The sequence below is a fragment of the Schistocerca nitens genome, chromosome 12 (genome assembly GCF_023898315.1).
Source record: "Schistocerca nitens isolate TAMUIC-IGC-003100 chromosome 12, iqSchNite1.1, whole genome shotgun sequence".
NCBI lineage: Eukaryota > Metazoa > Arthropoda > Insecta > Orthoptera > Acrididae > Schistocerca > Schistocerca nitens.
This window is the reverse complement of record NC_064625.1, coordinates 110,972,970-110,995,292: the sequence shown is the minus strand read 5'-3', so window position 1 is coordinate 110,995,292 and position 22,323 is coordinate 110,972,970. Positions and strand designations below refer to the sequence as shown.

The 22,323-nt window shown below is 42.5% G+C and overlaps 1 protein-coding gene across 3 annotated transcripts in view; it reads left to right on the top strand.

Moving 5' to 3' along the window:
* The first annotated feature begins 296 nt into the window (after positions 1–296).
* Positions 297–22,323, top strand: part of LOC126214858 (aminopeptidase Ey-like) — a 282,069-nt gene continuing 260,042 nt past the window's right edge. For 2 of the 3 annotated variants that reach the window (XM_049941493.1, XM_049941495.1), the window contains exons 1-2: positions 550–576; positions 21,352–21,577. In XM_049941493.1, the coding sequence (XP_049797450.1) occupies positions 21,425–21,577 (153 nt within the window). In that variant the 5' untranslated portion in view covers positions 550–576; positions 21,352–21,424. Of the gene's footprint in view, positions 410–549; positions 577–21,351; positions 21,578–22,323 lie in introns of those variants that run through there. The other variant, XM_049941494.1, reaches the window with a different exon arrangement.

The following is a 22,323-nucleotide window of genomic DNA, read 5'->3' as shown; positions in this document are numbered from 1 at the left end:
ACACTAGCCGACTGTGGAAAGACACCTGCGGAATTACGGGGCTCCACAATCTGCGGCGTACAACATTCTGAGAAGTCAGGTTGCGTGAGCGACACTCCGTCCTGAGTTCGGTGGAACGGCTAACACCGTGCGTCGTGCGAAGTACTGTAGGTGCCTTACGTAGAAGCCTATCTGGGGGAACAACAGGTTATCGCCTGCTCTCTCTCTCCCTGTCGGTCTGGCGCCGCAAACAGCGCATCGCTGGTGCTTCCCCACCACGCCGAAGTCCCCGCTGCCCTTCCGACGAGCGGCCTTTGGCGTCGGCGCAGCGCAAAGCAGTGGCTGGCGAGGCTGTTGAGCGATCGCGCCAGAGAGGTTCGTGTTGTCATCGCCTCAGCAGCTGACAGCTCGGCCGTCCAGGCAGTAGATGGTAAGGCTATGTTTGTGTTCCTCTTTCTGTGCGATACTTGCAGCTCTGTTCAGCTACGGAGCAAATAGATTCAGCGGTGAAGGATGCGTTCACAGCGGCACCGATAACGGTCGTCACACCACGTAGCCAGAGGTCGCACGATAACATCGGTCGGCTGCTTGGTCACGGTACGTCAGATCTCATTCGTCAGTTTTTTACAGGGCCAAGTTAAGGTGAGATTAGAATCTATTCTATGTATGAAGTAGGTTAGATTTTAACCCAGTGGCGTATACAGAAAAACCTCAAGATATCTTGAGCTACCTTTACTTTTACCGTGATAAAAAACAATCAAGTCACATGCAAAGTATGAGAAAGTTTTATTTAAACTGATTATACACATATACAAGACAATGCCATATTATGATATAAATAAGTTAAAATTGTGGTTCCTTCCTCAAATGAAGAATTCTATGCTCCTATTCTTTCCGGCAAATTGGTTAATTTCATCATTAATAGGACAATCCTATTCGGCGAATAGTCCGTATTTATAACGCTACGTATCGAAGGTCCTCTGTACAAGAAGACAGTAAAATATTCGCGACTTCTCTCGAACAAATGCCGGACACAGTAACATATCGAGATCTTCTCTCGTAGGTATGTTAGCTATCTGTGTGCCAGACAGAAACGTTTAGTATACGATGACGCGGACGCGCGTGCTACATAGGAAAGTACAACTATTCGGTAACTCTTGTTCAGTCGAGTCGACTGACGGAAGAAACGAACGAATAGCCCCCCCCCCCCCCCCCCCGCGCCCCACTCCCCCCCACCGCCCATATGTTTCCGTTCCGCCACAGTTTTACAGTTTTAGCCTCATCATGACGCCTCTGTGCAAGGGATGGGAAAAACCGATCAGTTAAAAGCGATACCGTTATTTTAGCTTTGAAAACTATTGTTTTCGGTATTCGTTTGCTCTCGGTTATAATAGCTGCTTTTTATTTTTTATTAATAACCGGATAAAAAATCGTAATATCAGTTAGGCGCAGCAACAGTGGTAAGCTTTTTCTTTTTTAAATAAAATTTTTTTAAAAACTAGTAATTTTTATTTTATAAAATTTCTATTGCTTGAAATATCGCAGTGTTAAACAAAACCGAAAAACCGATCAGCGCTATTTTTATAACAATGCTGACGGAAACGAACAACAAACGCATGGCGTAAGAATTTGGTGCAGCATCGCTGAAACAACATCGAACCTGTTAGTATGTGGCGTGGCCTGTTGGATGATACGTATGTATTTGTAACGTGCCAGGCGACGTGTCTAATGTATATAACAGCTTGTCGCTGTTGTCGAATATTAGTTGTATTACAGAATGGCGCCATTCCTAATCCGGTATCAGTGAAGTACAATGAAATGTCGTGTGGCTAGGGCCTCCCGTCGGGTAGACCGTTCGCCTGGTGCAGGTCTTTTGAGTTAACGCCACTTCGGCGACCTGCGCGTCGATGGGGATGAAATGATGATGATTAGGACAACACAACACCCAGTCCCTGAGCGGAGAAAATCTCCAACCCAGCCGGGAATCGAACCCGGGCCCTTAGGATTGACAGTCTGTCATGCTGACCACTCAGCTACCGGGGGCGGACCAGTGAAGTACAATGCCCGATTTGCTTTAAAACATTAAGAACGGGAGGAGCCACAATAGGCTGGAGAAAACTTCATTCGTAGTTTTCAATGAAAATATAAAGTGCGGTAGCTGATCTGTTACCTGTCTCCACATAATACGCCTTTATCTGCTTGTAGCCCTTGGAAGACGGACAAACTAACATGGAAAACAGACATTCAACTCATTTTTCACCCTTTAGCACTAACTATTCATGATGCCCAAACAGTGCTGTGAGCCTCGATTACAACGTCATTTTTGAGCAGAGTTTCAAAAAATTAGAATCAGTAATAGAAAACTGGTTATTTTTGTAGTGTTCAACCACTTTTCTCTTTGTGAGAAAAGCAGCGAACAGTGGACTTGTTAAGTTTTATTTTATTTGACTATTTGATTTAATATTTTGATTCAATGTATCTTGAAAGTGAGAGAGCCAAAATTTTTCCATTTTTGTTCCACTTCTACGTTTCTTACAGGAAATAATAGGAATGAGATTCCAAAAATCAGTTGTTACAGAAACCTGTTGTTTTGAGTGGGTTTAACACTCAGGTTAGCCTGACTTTCAGAAAAACCGTGACAGACGGTAATTTCAGCGATATCCGCCACCCTTGCTCCGTGCTTGGACACTAATGTTGCAGTGCGGCGTTTGCTATTAAAAAGAAGCCGAATTCATGTAAATGAGCTATATATGTGGTGTCACTGCCAGACACCACACTTGCTAGGTGGTAGCTTAAATCGGCCGCGGTCCATTAGTACATGTCGGACCCGCGTGTCGCCACTGTGTGATCGTAGACCGAGCGCCACCACACGGCAGGTCTCGAGAGACGTACGAGAACTCGCCCCAGTTGTACGACGACGTTGCTAGCGACTATACGGACGAAGCCTTTGCTCTCATTTGCCGAGAGACAGTTAGAATAGCCTTCAGCTAAGTTAATGGCTACGACTTAGCAAGGCGCCAATTGTATCAGTGCATGTATCTTACGAGTCTCAATTGTATAGTCAAGAGAGATGTACCAAAGGAAGCATTAAAAGTTAAGTATATTCCAAAGCTACGTATTTTCTTTATCGCATTCATTAAGTCTCCTGTTTCAGACTTGACGCCAGTCGGCGTGTGTGTACGCGTGCCTTTCGGCTTCCTTCTCAGCGTGGCGTAGCGAGCTTGTTACGCCACAACAATATCTGTCTCGAAAAAACTGTGGCGAGTACTGTAATTTCCAGACAAATTTTACGAATATACGAGATGAAGGAAAAAACGCCATGCCGCAAAAGTTAAAAACGGTTTTAGCTTTGTGACACCACTTTCCTTTTCCCACCACCGATTAGCGTCAGAAGGAGCAGCTACCTTTGAATCTAACATACCGTTCCTGATTTATACGTGCATGTTGTTGTGGTCTTCAGTCCAGAGACTGGTTTGATGCAGCTCTCCATACTACTCTATCCTGTGCAAGCTTCTTCATCTCCCAGTACCTACTGCCACCTACATCCTTCTGAATCTGCTTAGTGTATTCAACTCTTGGTCTCCCTCTACGATTTTTACCCTCCCCACTGCCCTCCAATACTAAATTTGTGATCCCTTGATGCCTCAGAACATGTCCTACCAACCGATCCCTTCTTCTAGTCAAGTTGTGCCACAAACTCCTCCCCAATTCTATTCAATACCTCCTCATTATTTACGTTATCTACCCATCTAATCTTCAGCATTCTTCTGTAGCACCACATTTCGAAAGATTCTATTCTCTTCCTGTCCAAACTATTTATCGTCCACGTTTCACTTCCATACATAGCTACACTCTATACAAATACTTTCCGAAACGACTTCCTGACACTTAAATCTATACTCGATGTTAACAAATTTCTCTTCTTCCGAAACGCTTTCCTTGCCATTGCCAGTCTACATTTTATATCCTCTCTACTTCGAAAATCATCAGTTATTTTGCTCCCCAAATAGCAAAACTCATTTACTACTTTAAGCGTTTCATTTCCTGATCTAATTCCCGCAGCATCAGCCGATTTAATTCGACTGCATTCCATTACTCTGGTTTTGCTTTTGTTGATGTTCATCTTATATCCTCCTTTCAAGACACCGTCCATTCCGTTCAGCTGCTCTTCCAGGTCCTTTGCTGTATCTGACAGAATTACAATCTCATCGGCGAACCTCAAAGTTTTTATTTCTTCTCCATGGATTTTAATTCCAATCCCGAATTTTTCTTTTGTTTCCTTTACTGTTTGCTCAATATACAGATTGAATAACATCGGGGAAAGGCTACAACCCTGTCTCACTCCCTTCCCAACCACTGCTTCCCTTTCATGCCCCTCGACCCTTATAACTGCCATCTGGTTTCTGTACAAATTGTAAATAGCCTTTCGCTCCCTGTGTTTTACCCCTGTCACCTTCAGAATTTGAAAGAGAGTATTCAAAAAATGGCTCTGAGCACTATGGGACTTAACATCTGTGGTCATCAGTCCCCTAGAACTTAGAACTACTTAAACCTAACTAACCTAAGACATCACACACATCCATGCCCGAGGCAGGATTCGAACTTGCGACCGTAGCGGTCACGCGGTTCCAGACTGAAACGCCTAGAAGCGCAAGGTCACACCGGCCGGCTGAGAGTATTCCAGTCAACATTGTCAAAAGCTTTCTCTAAGTCTACAAATGGTAGAAACGTAGGTTTGCCTCTCCTTAATCTATTTTCTAAGGTAAATCGTAGGGTCAGTATTGCCTCACGTGTTCCAACTGCATAATACGAAAATATGCTGTTTCACTGAGGCACTGCATTAGTGATCTCTTCTAGACGCGTTGCTCACACTATGGTTTATTGCTCTACAACGGTAGGATGTGAGACTTCGGCGTATAAAGGTTTTGCCAGTGAAGTTATGAGCACGTAAGAGTTAATTTACGTGGTGAAATTGGACGCTGTCTCTATTATGACACGCGCGTAAAATTTGCGAGTAATTATTATTTATGGCCTATGTAATAAAAGATACATTTGAGGGTTCACAGCGGCTCACTTACTTTTAAAAATAGCGTAAGTGAATGCAATACTTGCAGAATATTCAGATAATCGGATTCTAGTACTGGAAACTCCAATGCTCTTCAAGCACTTGCTCAGTGGATTTGAGAAAGAAACAAGGTTTCTGGTGGCTGAATTATTTCAGATTGAGTGTGGATTCTAATTAAGGAAATCATGAATATCACAGTGTCTTTTTAGTCCACTTGCACGAATCATGGTTGCAAAATCCGGTATAGAATAAATTTAAACATTTCTTAGCATTTGGGATGCAAGAGTAAATGTATGTATCACATATTGGAAAGATGTAATCGCCAAATACCGAAGTGTACTTGTTTTACTTGAGCCACAATTGCATCTTTAATGTATTAGATTTTCTTTAATAGTACTCTACAAGTACTCGAAAATAGCGTTCGTTACCACGAAGTGTTTCACGCATTAGTGTTTTGCTTTGTGTACTGGATATGATTAGTGGTGACCCTGAAAAGCAAGATTACAATTTGCATACGTTAATTAACGTTCAGTGACTGTCGTTTAGCATACGTGCGAAATATAAAACACTCTGAACACGTAAAGCACTGACAAGTGGAGAAACAACACTGCATTTGCAAACCACTTTATGTAACAGAATCACCACCCTACTGGCATAAAAACAACACCCTCTACATCAGTGCTGCCCAACCTTTCGTAGACCATTACCACTAAGTTCAATTAGACATTAGCTAGTACACCCTCCCTCATATTAACACCAAATTTAGCATCTAACGAAACTGTAGATTGAAAGACTTTTCTTGGAACACATTTTTTATTTTTAAAATGATGAAAGATGACGCGAGCGCGCGCGCGTCTGTGTGTGTGTGTGTGTGTGTGTGTGTGTGTGTGTGTGTGTGTGTGTGTGTGTGTTTTAGACTGAATGACGAAGAATTTCTGGTGCTATGCAATGCTACCCGCAATTAACTATCCACAATGAAGGTAGACACTTCTTACAAAACATACTTCGCGTGCATTTCTCCTCTCCAATGTGGCACTTGCTTCACCTGCACGGTGCAACCAAATGATCCAACTTAAAATGTGTGCACTATACTTCCTGTTCGTAAATCACTGGACTGGTCCACTACTTACTACTGAACTGGCAGAAACTGTAAGAAATGTTCAAATGTGTGTCAATTCCGAAGGGACCAAATTTCTGAGGTCATCGGTCCCTAATCATACACACTACCTAAACCAACTTATGCTAAGAACAACACACACACCCATGCCCGAGGGAGAACTCGAACCTCCGGCGGGAGGGGCAGCGCAATCGGTGACATGGCGCCTCAAACCGCGCAGCCAGTAACTGGAAGGCTTTCAGCTGTTAATGCTTTGTCTGCGACCACTCCCACTAATAATAATAATAATAATAATAATAATAATAATAATAATAAAACAGGAGAAAAAATTGAAAAATACATCCAACTGGCTGAGGAAGTCAAAGACATGTGGCATCAGGATAATGTTGACATCATACCAATTATACTATCAACTACAGGAGTCATACCACACAATATCCACCAGTACATCAATGCAATACAGCTACATCCAAACATATATATACAACTACAGAAATCTGTAATTATTGACACTTGTTCAATTACCCGAAAGTTCCTAAATGCAATATAACACATACCGTACAGTTAATAGGAAGTGACGCTTGATCAAGGTCCACGTCACTTTCCATTCTTAACCAGACTTAACATCTGAGAAAGTAAAGAAATAATAATAATAATAATAATAATAATAATAATAATAATAATAATAATAATAATAATAAACATCAATGCAATACAGCTACATCCAAACATATATATACAACTACAGAAATCTGTAATTATTGACACTTGTTCAATTACCCGAAAGTTCCTAAATGCAATGTAACATATACCGTACAGTTAAAGGGAAGTCACGCTTGATCAAGGTCCGCGTCACCTTCCATTTTTAACCAGACATAACGTCTGAGACAAGAAAGAAATAATAATAATAATAATAATAATAATAATAATAATAATAATAATAATAATAATAATAATAATAATAATAATAATAATAATAATAATAATGGTTACTACAAATATTGGAAATATACAAAATAGATCCTAAATTGATACAGTTCCTAAACATAGTAATGAAAAATTGGAAAACCACACTTAATATCCAAACAAATTCAAATAATATCACATCACAGCCAATACAGATTAAGCGTGGACTATACCAAGGAGACTCATTAAGTCCTTTCTGGTTCTGCCTTGCTCTGAACCCACTATCCAACATGCTAAATAATACAAATTATGGATACAATATTACTGGAACATACCCACACAAAATCACACATTTGCTATACATGGATGATCTAAAACTACTGGCAGCATCAAATCAACAACTCAACCAATTACTAAAGATAACAGAAGTATTCAGCAATGATATAAGTATGGCTTTTGGAACAGACAAATGTAAGAAAAATAGCATAGTCAAGGGAAAACACACTAAACAAGAAGATTACATATTGGATAACCACAGCGACTGCATAGAAGCGATGGAAAAAACGGATGCCTATAAATATCTAGGATACAGACAAAAAATAGGAATAGATAATACAAATATTAAAGAAGAACTAAAAGAAAAATATAGACAAAGACTAACAAAAATACTGAAAACAGAATTGACAGCAAGAAACAAGACAAAAGCTATAAATACTTATGCCATACCAATATTGACCTACTCATTTGGAGTAGTGAAATGGAGTAACACAGACCTAGAAGCACTCAATACACTTACACGATCACAATGCCACAAATATAGAATACATCACATACCTTCAGCAACAGAAAGATTCACATTAAGCAGAAAGGAAGGAGGAAGGGGATTTATCGATATAAAAAACCTACATTATGGACAGGTAGACAATTTAAGAAAATTCTTTATAGAACGAGCAGAAACTAGCAAAATACACAAAGCAATCACTCATATAAATACATCGGCTACACCACTACAATTTCATAACCACCTCTACAACCCTTTAGACCACATAACATCAACAGATACGAAGAAAGTAAATTGGAAAAAGAAAACACTTCATGGCAAGCACCCGTATCATCTAACACAGCCACACATCGATCAAGACGCATCCAACACATGGCTAAGAAAAGGCAATATATACAGTGAGACAGAAGGATTCATGATTGCAATACAGGATCAAACAATAAACACCAGGTATTACTGCAAGCATATTATTAAACATCCCAATACCACAACAGATAAATGCAGACTTTGTAAACAACAAATAGAAACAGTAGATCACATCACAAGCGGATGTACAATACTAGCAAATACAGAATACCCCAGAAGACATGACAATGTCGCAAAAATAATACATCAACAGCTTGCCTTACAACATAAACTTTTAAAACAAGTTCCTACATACAAGTATGCACCACAAAATGTACTGGAGAATGATGAATACAAATTATACTGGAACAGAACCATTATAACAGATAAAACAACGCCACATAACAAACCTGACATCATACTCACCAATAAAAAGAAGAAATTAACACAACTAATCGAAATATCCATACCCAATACAACAAATATACAAAAGAAAACAGGAGAAAAAATTGAAAAATACATCCAACTGGCTGAGGAAGTCAAAGACATGTGGCATCAGGATAAAGTTGACATCATACCAATTATACTATCAACTACAGGAGTCATACCACACAATATCCACCAATACATCGATGCAATACAGCTACATCCAAACATATATATACAACTACAGAAATCCGTAATTATTGATACATGATCAATTACCCGAAAGTTCCTAAATGCAATATAACACATGCCGTACAGTTAATAGGAAGTGACGCATGATCAAGGTCTGCGTCACTTTCCATTCTTAACCAGACTTAACGTCTGAGAAAGTAAAGAAATAATAATAATAATAATAATAATACTGTATACAGTACTATAGTAGCCCTTATCTAGTTACTGCTGTGTCGTGCCGTCAATTCATTTGTCTTGAAGCAAGTAATGAAGCAATTTGTGGACTACTGCAGTTACTATCTACAATTTGGAGAAGAGATTTTCTTGAGATATTTAGCATTTATTACATATACAGGGTGTTACAAAAACGTACGGCCAAACTTTCAGGAAACATTCCTCACACACAAATAAAGAAAAGATGTTATGTGGACATGTGTCGGGAAACGCTTAATTTCCATGTTAGAGCTCATTTTAGTTTCGTCAGTATGTACTGTACTTCCTCGATTCAGCGCCAGTTGGCCCGATTGAAGGAAGGTAATGTTGACTTCGGTGCTTGTGTTGACATGCGACTCATTGCTCTACAGCACTAGCATCAAGCACATCAGTACGTAGCATCAACAGGTTAGTGTTCATCACGAACGTGGTTTTGCAGTCTGTGCAATGTTTACAAATGCGGAGTTGGCGGATGCCCATTTGATGTATGGATTAGCACGGGGCAATAGCCGTGGCGCGGTACGTTTGTATCGAGACAGATTCCAGTATGAAGGTGTCCCGACAGAAAGACGTTCGAAGCAATTGATCGGCATCTTAGGGAGCACGGAACGTTCCAGCCTATGACTCGCGGCTGGAGAAGACCTAGAACGACCAGGACACCTGCAATGGACGAGGCAATTCTTCGTGCAGTTGACGATAACCCTAATGTCAGCGTCAGAGAAGTTGCTGCTGTACAAGGTAACGTTGACCACGTCACTATATGCAGAGTGCTACGGGAGAACCTGTTTTCGTATCATGTACAGCGTGTGCAGGCACTATCAGCAGCTGATTGGCCTCCACGGGTACACTTCTGCGAATGGTTCATCCAACAATGTGTCAATCCTCATTTCAGTGCAAATTTTCTCTTTACGGATGAGGCTTCATTCCAACGTGATCAAATTGTAAAATACAATACGACATTCTCCAGGGCTGCATCAGCGCATCAAGGATTCCGTGCGACGGAGTGTGGATGCATGTATCCTCGCTAACGGAGGACATTTTGAACATTTCCTGTAACAAAGTGTTTGAAGTCACGCTGGTACGTTCTGTTGCTGTGTTTCCATTCCATGATTAACGTGATTTGAAGAGAAGTAATAAAATGAGCTCTAACATGGAAATTAAGCGTTTCCGGACACATGTCCACATAACATATTTTCTTTCTTTGTGTGTGAGGAATGTTTCCTGAAAGTTTGGCCGTACCTTTTTGTGACACCCTGTATATATCTCACTTTTATCATCAGCGATGTACGGGACAAAGCACAACATGTATGTAGTGGATGGACTATATGACCCTGTAACCTCCACTGCATTAATGCTACTAATTGAGAAAAAGTAATTATTGATAACTTATACTCTATATTATATTGTTACAAAATTGTGATAATAGAAATGATCTTTTGAAAATGAATTAGTTTGATGACAACCAGAATCTAATTGCTTCTAAGTGTTTAATAAAAGAATACATTGTCCGTTGTAGGCTGTATTGTGCTCTATTAAAATCGTGCTATTAGATAATTCTGACCGTGAGCCATTGTCAAGAACATCTACTATGTCATGTATTACATATCGTGCTCATTGTGTGATGGGCACGCTAATCGTTTATTTCTAACCGGTCAGAAATTTTCATTTTACACCCCATGCGGTAATTACCGGCAGGTTGGGTACCACTTCTCCACAGTAACTTTAAGCATAAGATATGCAGCTTGAGCAAATTATTAATTGTGGTTTCCAGTAAACCTGCGATTTCAGTTCATAGAGTCCAAACGATATCCCTATTATGACATTATAATCCTCAAGACGTCACAAAATCACTCTTTCTTGGATTAATCTTCTCAGTTTCTCATAGCCCATATGTGAGAACGTCGGTCTATGTGAACGAAGGAAACGAAGTGATTTGAATTTCACCGACTGTCGACTGAAGCCTGTACATTCGGGCGATGAGATCGGCTACGGTGTGACCGCGCTCGTTGTGCAGTGTTGTTGTTGTTGTTGTCGTCGTCGTTTTCAGTCCTGAGACTGGTTTGATGCAGCTCTCCATGCTACTCTATCCTGTGCAAGCTTCGTCATCTCCCAGTACCTACTGCAACCTACATCCTTCTGAATCTGCTTAGTGTATTGATCTCTTGGTTTGCCTCTACGACTTTTACCCTCCACGCTGCCCTCCAATGCTAAATTGGTGATCCCTTGATGCCTCAGAACATGTCCTACCAACCGATCCCTTCCTCTAGTCAAGTTGTGCCACAAACTCCTCTTCTCCCCAATTCTATTCAGTACCTCCTCATTAGTTACGTGATACACCCATCTAATCTTCAGCATTCTTCTGTAGCACCACATTTCAAAAGCTTCTATTCTCTTCTTGTCCAAACTACACTCCTGGAAATTGAAATAAGAACACCGTGAATTCATTGTCCCAGGAAGGGGAAACTTTATTGACACATTCCTGGGGTCAGATACATCACATGATCACACTGACAGAACCACAGGCACATAGACACAGGCAACAGAGCATGCACAATGTCGGCACTAGTACAGTGTATATCCACCTTTCGCAGCAATGCAGGCTGCTATTCTCCCATGGAGAAGATCGTAGAGATGCTGGATGTAGTCCTGTGGAACGGCTTGCCATGCCATTTCCACCTGGCGCCTCAGTTGGACCAGCGTTCGTACGGGACGTGCAGACCACGTGAGACGACGCTTCATCCAGTCCCAAACATGCTCAATGGGGGACAGATCCGGAGATCTTGCTGGCCAGGGTAGTTGACTTACACCTTCTAGAGCACGTTGGGTGGCACGGGATACATGCGGACGTGCATTGTCCTGTTGGAACAGCAAGTTCCATTGCCGGTCTAGGAATGGTAGAACGATGGGTTCGATGACGGTTTGGATGTACCGTGCACTATTCAGTGTCCCCTCGACGATCACCAGTGGTGTACGGCCAGTGTAGGAGATCGCTCCCCACACCATGATGCCGGGTGTTGGCCCTGTGTGCCTCGGTCGTATGCAGTCCTGATTGTGGCGCTCACCTGCACGGCGCCAAACACGCATACGACCATCATTGGCACCAAGGCGGAAGCGACTCTCATCGCTGAAGACGACACGTCTCCATTCGTCCCTCCATTCACGCCTGTCGCGACACCACTGGAGGCGGGCTGCACGATGTTGGGGCGTGAGCGGAAGACGGCCTAACGGTGTGCGGGACCGTAGACCAGCTTCATGGAGACGGTTGCGAATGGTCCTCGCCGATACCCCAGGAGCAACAGTGTCCCTAATTTGCTGGGAAGTGGCGGTGCGGTCCCCTACGGCACTGCGTAGGATCCAACGGTCTTGGCGTGCATCCGTGCGTCGCTGTGGTCCGGTCCCAGGTCGACGGGCACGTGCACCTTCCGCCGACCACTGGCGACAACATCGATGTACTGTGGAGACCTCACGCCCCACGTGTTGAGCAATTCGGTGGTACGTCCACCCGGCCTCCCGCATGCCCACTATACGCCCTCGCTCAAAGTCCGTCAACTGCACATACGGTTCACGTCCACGCTGTCGCGGCATGCTACCAGTGTTAAAGACTGCGATGGAGCTCCGTATGCCACGGCAAACTGGCTGACACTGACGGCGGCGGTTCACAAATGCTGCGCAGCTAGCGCCATTCGACGGCCAACACCGCGGTTCCTGGTGTGTCCGCTGTGCCGTGCGTGTGACCATTGCTTGTACAGCCCTCTCGCAGTGTCCGGAGCAAGTATGGTGGGTCTGACACACCGGTGTCAATGTGTTCTTTTTTCCATTTCCAGGAGTGTATTTATCGTCCATGTTTCACTTCCATACATAGCTGCACTTCATACAAATACTTTCCGAATAGACTTCCTGACATTTAAATCAATACTCGATGTTAAAAAATTACTCTTCTTCAGAAACGCTTTACTTGCCATTGCCAGTCTACATTTTATATCCTCTCTACTTCGACCATCATCAGTTATTTTGCTCCCCAAATAGCAAAACTCCTTCACTACTTTAAGTGTCTCATTTTCTAATCTAATTCCCTCAGCATCACCCGAGTTAACTCGACTACATTCCATTATCCTCGTTTCGCTTTTGTTGATGTTGATCTTATATCATCCTTTCAAGACACTGTCCATCCGTTCAACTGCTCTTCCAAGTCCTTTGATGTCTCTGACAGAATTACAGTGTCATCGGCGAACCTCAAAGTTTTTACTTCTTCTCCATGAATTTTAATACCTACTCCGAATTTTTCTTTTGTTTCCTTTACTGCTTGCTCAATATGCAGATTGAATAACATCGGGGAGAGGCAACAACCCTGTCTCACTCCATTCCCAACCACTGCTTCCCTTTCATGTCCCTTGACTCTTACAACTGCCATCTGGTTTCTGTACAAATTCGAAATAGCATTTCGCTCCATATATTTTATCCCTGCCACCTTCAAAATTTGAAAGAAAGTATTCCAGTCAACATTGTCAAACGCTTTCCCTAAGTCTACAAATGCTAGAAACGTAGGTTTGCCGGTTCTTAATCTAGCTTCTAAGATAAGCCGTAGGGTCAATATTGCCTCACGTGTTTCATTATTTATTTCTACGGAATCCACACTGATCTTCCCCAAGGTCGGCTTCTACCAGTTTTTCCATTCGTCTGTAAAGAATTCGCGTTAGTATTTTGCAGCCGTGACTTATTAAACTGATAGTTCGGTAATTTTCACATCTGTCAACACCTGCTTTCTTTGGGATTGGAATTATTATATTCTTCTTGAAGTCTGAGGGTATTTCGCCTGTCTCATACATTTTGCTCACCAGATGGTAGAGATTTCTCACGACTGGCTCTCCCAAGGCCATCAGTAGTTCTAATGGAATGTTGTCTACAGCCCGGGGCCTTGTTTTGACTCAGATCTTTCAGTGCTCTTTCAAACTCTTCACGCAGTATCATATTTCCCATTTCATCTTCATCTACATCCTCTTCCATTTCCATACTATTGCCTTCTAGTACATCGCCCTTGTATAGCCCCTCTATATACTCCCTCCACCTTTTTGCTTTCCCTTCTTTGCTTAGAGTTGGGTTTCCATCTGAGCATTGTGGCGTACTGACTTTAAAAAAATCGGCCGTTTACTGTCGATGTCGGTCGTCGGCGGGATAATCCGATATCAGCTCCACTTTGACCGCAGTCTAAGACCTGGACTCGCATTCGGGAGGCTGGCCCGTCAAAACCCAGTCGGGCCATCCAGTTTTTCGTAATTTCCCTAAATCGCTTAAGGAAATGCCGTGAGCTTCCTTCGGAAGGGCACGGCCAGTTTCTAAATCTAGACTGCAAACTGCAATGATGCTGTTAGCAGAGGATTTACCATCTATATTACTAAATGGGTGTCTCATCAACATCGATATCGTCGAATTGGTCAGAAATGAAAGTGACAGTAGTGAGAGTTCCAGATGGCCAAGCATTTAGAAAAAATAGCGTTTTTTGGCGCAGTGTGAGCCGAGACGTCAGCCATTTACCGTAGTGTAGTTCATAGGCGGAGTAAGACAACTATGCTGTCTATCACCTACTCTTTTCAAACTCTACTTGGAAAGTATGACTGACCAATGCTCATTAGAAGACAAAGGCGTAGAAATTGGAGGAAGAAGAGTAGGGTGTTTGAGGTTAGCTGATGACATGGTCCTTCTAGCCACGGGGAAAAAAGAATTATAGGATTTGGTGGACACCATTGAATCTAACGGAAAAAAATATGGAATGAAAATTAACACAAATAAAACACAAGTATTCGCACTAGGAGGAAATAAGGAAATAAAAATTATGCTGAATGGAGAAATACTAGAACAGGTGCAAAATTTTTAGTATCTTGGAAGCAGGATAGACACCGACTGGAAGTGCACCACAGAAATTAAAACAAGGATAGCAATGGAAAAAGAGACGTTTTATAGGAAAAGGAGAATTTTCTGCATCGGTCTGGACAGAGATCTCAGGAAAAGACTCATAAAATGTCTTGTATGGAGTGTTCTTCTATATGGCGCTGAAACATGGACTATGAGGAAGAAAGACAGAGAAAGCCTGGAGGGTTTTGAGATCTGGACATGGCGGAGGATGGAAAGAATAAATTGGATGGACAGAGTAAAAAATGAAGAGGTACTGAGAAGAGTGGGAGAGAAGAGACAGTTACTAGATATAATAAAGAGAAGAAAAAGAAATTGGATTGGGCATATATTAAGAAAGAATGATGGACTGATAAAAACAGTTTTAGAAGGTTACGAGGAAGGAAGCGAGGAAGGAAGAGATTCCAGATACTGGATGACATGATGGACAGTGCAACATATAGCAGCCTTAAGAAGGAAGCAATGGATCGCAGAAAATGGAGAGGCAAAGGACCTGCTAATATAGCAGATAACTGATGATGATGAGTTCGTAGGCAGCGGTACGGACAGCGGAAAGAGTGCAGAAAGGTAATCAAAGGTTCGTGAAATCGAATCCCTTATATGGAAACTTTTTTTAGTTTCATTTTTTACGTTACATTGCAAACAAACGGAAATTTGAACGCAGTAATTATCTCGTACAGCATAACACGGTATAGTCATTTCTGGAAAATTATTGCCAACAGTTTACGTTCGCCTACAAGAGATTTTTGGCGCTTTTGGACAGAGGATTGAATAAACGCTGTATGAGTACGCGGAAAAATATACGAATGTTGTCATTGCTTCGTCAAAGTCTGGGAAACTTACAAAAGCCTTATTCCAAAATTTTTTTACAGATGTGATTAGGTGCAGGAGAAGAAATTTCTTCTGTTAATTGACTGATGTGGGGAGGCATTATCGTGGAGTAGCATCACGTCACGTAATCTTCCTGGTCGTTGTTCTCTAACTGCGTCTGCAAGACTTCTCAGTTCTTGAGAATAAGTGTCAGCGGTCGTGGAATGGGTACACGTCAGGGAAACAATTTTTAGTACACCACACTTCCACTGTTCCACCATGTGCATAATATTATCTTTTGTGGATGCGCGTAGATCTTTGTACAGAGAGTTGCTGCTTTGTTTGAGTTCAGCTATTCATATTATTTTTGATTTTGGCTTAGAGCATGTGGTACCCATACACCCGATTTTTGAACCTGCCCCATCGGAGGAAAATGTCACGCAATGGTGGAACGAATCTTCCTGAAAGTGGAGAGTCACTAATGTCAATATGATGCTCATTAAAACGAAAAAAACATTTTCTTGCTGTTCCCTGTCCATTGTCATTATCCCCATACACGGCACAAATGTTCTGGTTGCTATCACTCCCTCCATTGAACACAAACAAAGGAAAATGTTCAGATTTCTACACCTGGCCCTCCATTTTCAGTCGTCCACAGTTCCACTCACTGTTTCCAAATGACAATATGTAAACTCAAATAGCATCAGTCCACTAAAAATAAAAAATGACGATCAATAAATAAACCTGTAGCAACTGACCAACTTGTGAAACAAAAACTCTACAAACTTGTGCACAAACCCAGTAAGACGTGGTTTTTCAAGATTGTAGTGGGTGGTGCCAGGAGGTGCCATATGAAAACTCGTCCGAGCTTACCAAATGATTTATTTGTTTCCTCTACAGTGCCCCGTTCACCTTGCTCCGCGTCACAGGGTGCCGCTATGCTGAGGCTACCACCCCAGCGACACAGTGCAATGTGCTGCTGTGTCACAGCCTTGTAGGGCCGTGTTGTCAGGGCTGCACCTGCAGCCGACTCAGCGGTCTTCTTCCCTGTTGACTCAGCGCCACGCCGCTCGGAGCCACGGTGGTGTGACACGCCCTACCATCCAGGAGAGATGTCACACTTCATTGAACCTCGTTAGAAACCCACACCTATTTATACGCGGCTGTGCGCCTCTGTTTTGCTAACGCGCTGCTCTGAGTTACGTATTCACAACATGTGGGTTGCGCCAGTGGGCCTCTTCTGTCTGTAACTTGTGCCATGCAAACCTCTGAGTTTATGCTTTTCAGTGGTTCGACAGCCCTGCCGGCCGCGGTGGCCGTGCGGTTCTAGGCGCTGCAGTCCGGAACCGCAGGACTGCTACAGTCGCAGGTTCAAATCCTGCTTCGGGCATGGTTGTGTGTGATGTCCTTAGGCTAGCTAGGTTTAAGTAGTTCTAAGTCTAGGGGACTGATGACCTAAGATGTTAAGTCCCATCGTGCTCAGAGCCATTTGAACCGACAGCCCTGTGGCCTCCAGTCTACTTCGCAACTGCTGGTCAGCATAACTTACTGTCAACAGGCCTGCACCTGGCTGTAACTTGTGCGCTCATAAATGTTGCACCGAATCTAACTTTCCTATCTTAAACTGTGGTGCCGCTACAAGATGGAAGAAGATTGTCATCGGGCAGTATTAAAATGAGTTCTCCAATATGTACACCGCTTGTGCAACACTGTGATGTCTGTCTTTATCATCAGGTAAAGAATTTGATGAGAAAGCTTCAAATCGGCCTGTTATCGAGAGATAGAAAGAAATCACATATCGAGAAGACCGCTTCAAAATTAGTTCTATCGGACATCACCAGCTAAACTTGCCAATATTTGGTGAAATGATGCACTACACATAGTTTACTGCCAACCTGAGCGATGAAAGTGAACCATTTACGAATGTAAACCAAATTTGTTTTGTTGTAGAAACTTTAAAACAATCATTTGTTGTATAAATGCGGCATTTATAACGTGCGCAAGATGCCGATAAAATTACTGCTCCCATTTTTTTTAATGTGTAAATCATTAACTGCAAAATAATGGAAATACATAATTTTAAATGCAAACTTATCGTGTACACCTTACAATGCCTTCCTAGAAATTTCCAATTCCAATTTTTTTTGTTGCCTTTTATTCCATAGCTTTCATGAAAATATTAATAAATACCAGTACAATATACTAGTCATTATTCCGGTTTATTTTCAGCGTAAGTAACACAAAAACTGAAAAGAAAAATGATTCTGCATAGGAACTCGAATCCACGACCCATCGATTTACCTTTCCAACTGTTGACTGGTAATGACCCCTAACATACTAAGTGTGATCAAAAAGTAATGGGAATTTTTTAATTTTGAGGGGTTTATACATCCAATTTTCAAAAATATTTTTATCTTGTTGGTACACATGTTCCTGATGTATGTTTGCATTTTCAACATTTTTGAATATATAGTTGAATGTTGACAGTCGAAAATGTTTTACGTGTTTTAGAGTGTTCGACAAATTTTTAGTTTCGAAAAATATGGATCAGCGAATTTGCATTAAATTTTTCTTGAAAACTGGAATATAGTCCAGCACCATTTTCGAAATGTTGATTGTGGCTTTTGTTGAATCTGCTATGAGTAAGTCAGTAGTCTGCAAGTAGTATAAAAGTATCAAAGAGGGTCGAGAAAACGTTGTAGAAGACGACTGCCTTGGACGCCCTAGCACATGAATTACTGACAGTGTGGAAGAAGTAAAGAACATGGTTCTGTATCACCTCCACAGAGGTTGCTGATGATGTCGGCATATCCGGTGGCTCATGCCAAGCAATGTTTTGGGCATGACACGTTTAGCAGCGAGGTTTGTTCCGAATTTGTTGAATTTCGACCAAAAACAACTTCACACAGACATCGCTCATGAATTGCTGACTGAGGTCGACAACAATCCAGAACTTCTAAAGAAGGTTATAACAGGTGACGAAACTTAGGTATACGGGAGTATTGGGACAAGGGGGACACGAGCTCACTCTGCATTGTTGCCACATGTATCCAAGATGGCGGCGATGACGTCATTCAAGATGGCGGTGTGTAGACCTGGCATCGGCACATGACATGATCCAAGATAGCAGCGATGACGTCTTTCAAGATGGCGGTTTTTGGTGGGAAGTTTCAATTTTGGGGGAAGATAGGTCAATTGGGCTCCCTCTACCAACCTAACCGCCTCCCCTCCCCCAGAAAATGGCGCCAAGTTCAAATTCCATCAGGATAATGCATCACACCACAGTTACCTCTACTAACCTAAGAAAATGGCGTGAAAGAAAGGGCACTTGGGCTACCTCCACTAACCTGTCATCTGACTGCCACCTCTTCCTAGGGATTGGCAGGAAATTTGAATTTTGGCAGTAAAGAAAAGTCACCTATCTCTACTAACCTCAGAAAATGTACACACAAGTACCCATGTTAAAAGCTATACCGGCTTTATAAATCCACGTATGGCGTTACCTGCGAATCACGTGGTTTTTCCAGACAAATACCGAGATGGTGATTATCTTACAAACTGCCAGATGTTAAAAAACCCGATCCCAACAACTACTGTATGTTACTGTCACAAGCGGTCTTGGTTCTACAGGTGCACACAAGTATCCATGTTAAAAGCTATATTGGCTTTATAAATCCACATATGGCATTACCTACGAATGATTTGGTTTTTCCAGACATATACCATGAAACTGAATATAAATGGTGATCGCCGGAGTGTATATAATCACACCAGCAGTGCGGTTACACGTCGCTGATGGTGCACCCTTGTAATAAAATTAACCAATTTTGAAAGTCATTCGGCTAAGGAGCATGGTATGAAACAGATATTTGCAACCCCCTCACGCCGCTGCCACTAGATATTTCTCCAGTATTTGTAACGCATTCTGTCTCGATACCATATCATATAACTGGTACTCTCATATCTTGAAACAAGCCGCTTTCTCGAACCTACGAGCTACAGTAAAATTCCAACGTGGTTTTAGGCAGCGCCTATGTATCTTGCAACTACCGCTCACTCTCTGCACTACCGTCACTACAGCTTTGCGCATGTGATTGTTTCAATGTAAGTCGGAACTGAGTAGAAGTCGGAGAAAGCTACATCTACCACCTTCGGCAACCCGTGTAGAAACAGGCGAAGCTGAGTTACTGTGACAACTCGGTGTGGCCGTGCGGTTCTAGGCGCTTCAGTCTGGAACCGCGTGGCCACTACGGTCTCAGGTTCGAATCCTGCCTCGGGCATGGATGTGTGTGATGTCCTTAGGTTAGTTAGGTTTAATTAGTCCTAAGTTGTAGGGGACTGATGACCTCAGATGTTAAGTCCCACAGTGCTCATAGCCCTTTGAACCATTTTTGAACTGCGACAACTGTGTTTGGACCATTCAATGGAAACAAAGAGTGCTCCTGCAACACGAGGTAGTATAAAAGACATTACAGGAACGGGGGGAAGGACGCGGATTTTGCTACTGCATTGTGGTGCTTATCCAAGTTACAATCAGATACAACAGATCCGCATCCCTCAGAGTCCATTTACGTCTATCACCCCAACATTCTATCATCGTTATTCTGTTCCATCCACCAGAGAAAAATTACGAACTATAAATGCTCGACTAACTTCATCTGATAGAGAACTCTATAAGATTTTTACCGCATCTCTCTCCTCCCATATATCGAAAACAAATACCACATGCGTGCTGGCATAAGGCACATGTGACAATCCTATTAAATATACAGATATTGATCCACTGCACAGACCAGTTTAAGGTTTCATCACCTGTACTGTAGATGGATGACCGTATCCCACAGACTATACTGTAAGTCGCAAGAGATGCTCCCTGTGACCCTGTGTCATTGTTTGAAACATTGTTTTTTTCTGCTGTAACATGCTTCTCCGAGCGCTCTAAGGCGCTGCAGTCACGGACTGTGCGGCTGGGCCCGGCGGAGGTTCGAGTCCTCCCTCGGGCATGGGTGTGTGTGTTTGTCATTAGGTTAATTTTGCTTAAGTAGTGTGTAAGCTTAGAGACTTATGACCTTAGCAGTTAAGTCCCATAAGATTTCACACACATTTGAACATTTTGAACAATTGTTTATCAAATATAAAGCAGAGTTTCTCCCTCACTGTTTACATTCAGATCCTGCACTAGCCATAACTTTATGAGCTGATGGAGAAGTTGTAAGTTATCTTCGCAAAATTCATTTAATAGCGCACACTAAAGTGTGTGTTACGACCATGAAGTTCAGTTACAGTTCCTTAATACGAAATTAATCCATCCGCCACACGGTACACTATGCTGATGTAAACTCAAAACAATTTATGAGAATTTTCTTGGCATATTAAAACAGTGCCCCAGACCAGGATTAGAGTCTGGGATGTGTGCCTCTGCGGAGTTGCTCTACTGGCGGAGCTAGCCAAGCGTGACTCATGACCCATCCTCACTGCTTTACTTCCGCATTGACTGCTATTTGCACACTTTCGTCCACAAAGCACAGGTCTAAGCGGGATCACCTTTCTGAGTCTCTTTTTTATTTGCAGGTAGAGCGGACAACAGCGTGCGTGTTTCCCACGACTGCCAAGAGAGCTGGTGGACCACCTTGGCGGCACCAAGATGATGTGGAGGAGGGAACATGGAGAAAACCCGAGAGCAGAAGACACCACCGGCCACCACAGGACCAGCTTCTCTCGGCGTACGGCTATTCTAGTTTGCTCGTTTCTTCTGGCTTCGCAGCTTCCCTACGCCAGCGGTCTAACATCTACTGAGGTACTTACTGTCTTCACTGATGGAAAAGACGCTATTGACCATTAAATTGGGGATACCAGTAACCGTAGCAAATAATGAAATTTTACTTACGTGTGCAGGGTGAGGCATAGAGATGTTAATATTAAATGGATGTTTAATCAAGTGAAATTACAAGGCAGGGACTTGGGTACAGGGTTTCAATTTGGCTCACATCTCGCTCGGTACACTTGTAGATGCTGTCCATCGTTGACTGTATGGCCTGCTGGGCCGGTTGGGGCAGGGATAGAAGCGATGACCTCAGTGTGCAGTGCCGCAGGTCGTCCAAGTTCGCTGGCATATCCTTGACCATGCCCCAAAGGCGAAAATCACATGGTGTCAGATCAGGCAAACCTGCTGGCCATGGGAGAGGGCAACCTCTACCAGTCGAAATTTCACCGAACCTGTCGTTAAGGTAATCCTGAACCATACGACTGTGATAGGCAGGAGTACCGTCATGCTGGCAATACCCTCGCTGTAGAATGGCAAGTGGCGCTTTCTCCTCCATGAACGTGTTGATCATGGCAAGGTAATTCTCTCTCCTGACGGTCTGTTCTTCAAAAAAAAAAAAAAAAAAAAAAAAAAAGAACGGTCCAGTCATTCCAAGTTTGCTCACTGCACACCAGACGTTCAGATGGATGGTTCAGATGGCTATGAGCACTATGGGACTTTACATCTGAGGTCATCAGTCCCCTAGACTTAGAACTACTTAAACCTAACCTAAGGACAAC